The 2,896-nt window shown below is 34.3% G+C and overlaps 1 protein-coding gene across 1 annotated transcript in view; it reads right to left on the reverse strand.

Annotated features, from left to right (window-relative positions):
- EMC2 (ER membrane protein complex subunit 2) overlaps window positions 1-2,896 on the reverse strand; it is a 57,004-nt gene that overhangs the window by 34,936 nt on the left and 19,172 nt on the right. The window contains exon 2 of the mRNA XM_012645299.1: window positions 1,319-1,432. Coding sequence (XP_012500753.1) covers window positions 1,319-1,432 — 114 coding nt within the window. The remainder of the gene's footprint in view (window positions 1-1,318; window positions 1,433-2,896) is intronic.

The following is a 2,896-nucleotide window of genomic DNA, read 5'->3' on the forward strand; positions in this document are numbered from 1 at the left end:
ATTTTTATATCTTATAAGGTAAAAATCTCCAATTAGGTCTTTAAATATGAAATGTCCAATTTTAAGCCATCTCAAACAAGAAGCAGTACAATTAATCAAAGTATGCGTCTAAACCATAGACATAGTTTTGCCATCTTAACAGTAGCTTGTTTATGCCAGCAGTGAAGAAGCCTGGAGAGCCAGCGGCAAGGAAATCATGAAAGGCATTTTCACACCTTATTGAGAATTGAATACTTTTCCTTGCAATAAGTGGTCCAAAGCCTGGAAGAAGTGATAGTCAGTGGTAGTAAGCAAAATGTTTTGCACTGTGTTCCCACTTCGTCTTTATCCAACCATTGTGCCGAACACTTGAAATTATCAAAAAGAATCCATTTTTCATCACACATAACAATACAGTATAGAAATGGTTCGCCTTTATGTTATGACAGCAAAGAAAGGCAAGCTCCGAGACAATATCTCTTCTGATGCTGGTTTAATTCATGTGGTTCCCATCTATCCAGCTTCTTTACTTTGCCGATTTGTTTCAAGTGGTCCAATATTGCTAGAATAGTAATGTCAAATCTTGCTGCTAATTCACGCATAGGTTGAAATGGATTTGCTTCCACTAAAGCTTTCAGTTCATCTTTATCCACCTTGGTCTCAGGTCACCCACATTGTTCATTTTCAAGATTAAAATCACCAAAATGGAACTCCTCAAACCATCAAGGTACTGTGTGTTCATTAGCCACATCCTTTCCAAACACTTCTTTGATATTTTGAGCTGTCTGCACTGCACTAGTTCCACAATGGAACTCATATTCAAAGATAACATGAATTTTTTACTTATCCATGGTTTCACAAAATTGCTCTAAAAAAAAATTGAAAGATAATCACAAGCCAAAATGTGTGTTTTAAAGAATGAGGATGTACCTTCACAATTAAAACAAACAAACAAACAAACAAGAAGTGTCAAAGTGAAATGTCAGAGATATCAACTGTCAAACCTACTACTTGAGGAAATCAGATATTCCATACTAAATAACCTAATAATTTAATACCTTTACTGTTCTAAAAGATTCTTTATGAAATATATTTTGGACAGACATTTGCCAGCCCTGTGAGCTTTAAAACAAAAATGCCTATTTATTTTATAACTACCAAGTAATTAGAAATCCTCAAAATAAAGTATTGTTAAACTTGTTCGGATAAAAAGCCACAGAGAAGATTCATACAATCAGTAGAAAAAACCATAACTGAAAAGATAGTTTTTAAAAAACCAAAGAACTATAAATAAGACATGTGCTGAGCCTGAATGTTATAAGTTAACTGAACAACTTACTATCATCTCCAAGCTTAGAAGCATATTCATTAATTAATTCTTCTCCAACTTCCACAATTTGTTCACTATTTCGTGAGTTTTCTTCTCTCCATTTTCTCATTTTATCTCGCATTTCTGAAAAAATATTAATGAAATAAGCATGTTATTTATGTATATGCATATATATATATACACACACAAATAATTAATTGATAGATGTCAAAAAATTGACAAGACAAAATCAACTTTTTAGGTAAAGAAAATAAATTCACACTAATGTAGAAGTCTACGGTATCTCAAAGTTAATAACACAGAAAATTAATCGAACAAGAGCATAAATCCTTTACTGCAGTCCCCAACCCCAAGGCCGTGGTATTGGTCCAGTGGCCTGTTAGGAAGTGGGCTGCACAGCAGAAAGTGAGTGGTCGGTGAGTAAGGGAAGCTTCATCTGTATTTCCAGCTGTTCCCCATCACTCGCATCACCGCCTGAGCTCTGCCTCCCCCACACACCCCACCCTCGTCTGTGGAAAAACTGTCTTCCATGAAACCAGTCCCTGGTGCCAAAAAGGTTGGGGACCACTGCTTTAGAAGACCGAAACAGCATTACAACCAATATTACGACTATCTTTAAAAGTAATGAATGGCATGGGTCTGCTACAAAGATCTTCTATCTCTTTAAGTAACTATGGGTGTTAAATTTTGAGGGACAACAGACTACTTTTAGAGTTAAATAAAAGCTAAGGATTATTTTCCCCAAAAAATGCATAAAATTATATAGTCATGTGTCAACAACAGGGATATGTTCTGACAAATGTTCAGTTAGGTGATTCTGTCACTGTGTGGACAGCATAGTGTGTACTTACACAAACCTAGATGGTAAAGCCTACTACTCACCTAGGCTGTATGGTATAGCCTATTGCTCCAGGCTACAAACTTGTATAGTATGTTAATGTACTAAATACTATAGGCAATTATAACACAACGGTACTTCTGTATCTATACAAATCTAAACGCAGAAAAGGTGCAGAACAGATAAGGTATTATAATTTTATGGGGCCACTGTCATATGTGCAGTCCATCATTGACCAAAAACATCGTTTCTATATACAGAATATAGAAATTGCAAAATATTCAAGGATATTGAAATATTCTTGAAGTTCACTCATTGACCCAAGAATATAAAATGGTCATAATCAGAGTATCATATTCCACTATTAGCACTGAAGGGGTGTTCATCGCAAAACTTCCTTAATACTAACATTACCACAAAGGTACATATAATTAATAAGAATATACCACTATGCAAAGAAATAAACAGCAAAAAAGAAATTAGAACAAAGGAAATCATTTGATATTAAAATATGCAATATAAATAATGTAAAATACAGTTGAAAGCACTGATAAAAGAGAACAACAGTGCATATTATAATGCAACAGAGAATTCTGGAAGTTTTAAAAAACAGCACTGATAATAGCAGAAATAATAACTAAAGAAAAAAGTATCTAAACTAGTCCCCCTCCCCTTTTTTAACATAGTCTTATAGACTGAATAGTTGTGTCCCCATTCAAATTTATGTTGAAACCTTAACCCCCAATGTA

The sequence above is a fragment of the Propithecus coquereli genome, unplaced genomic scaffold (assembly GCF_000956105.1).
Source record: "Propithecus coquereli isolate 6110/MARCELLA unplaced genomic scaffold, Pcoq_1.0 Scaffold23, whole genome shotgun sequence".
Taxonomy (NCBI): Eukaryota; Metazoa; Chordata; class Mammalia; order Primates; family Indriidae; genus Propithecus; species Propithecus coquereli.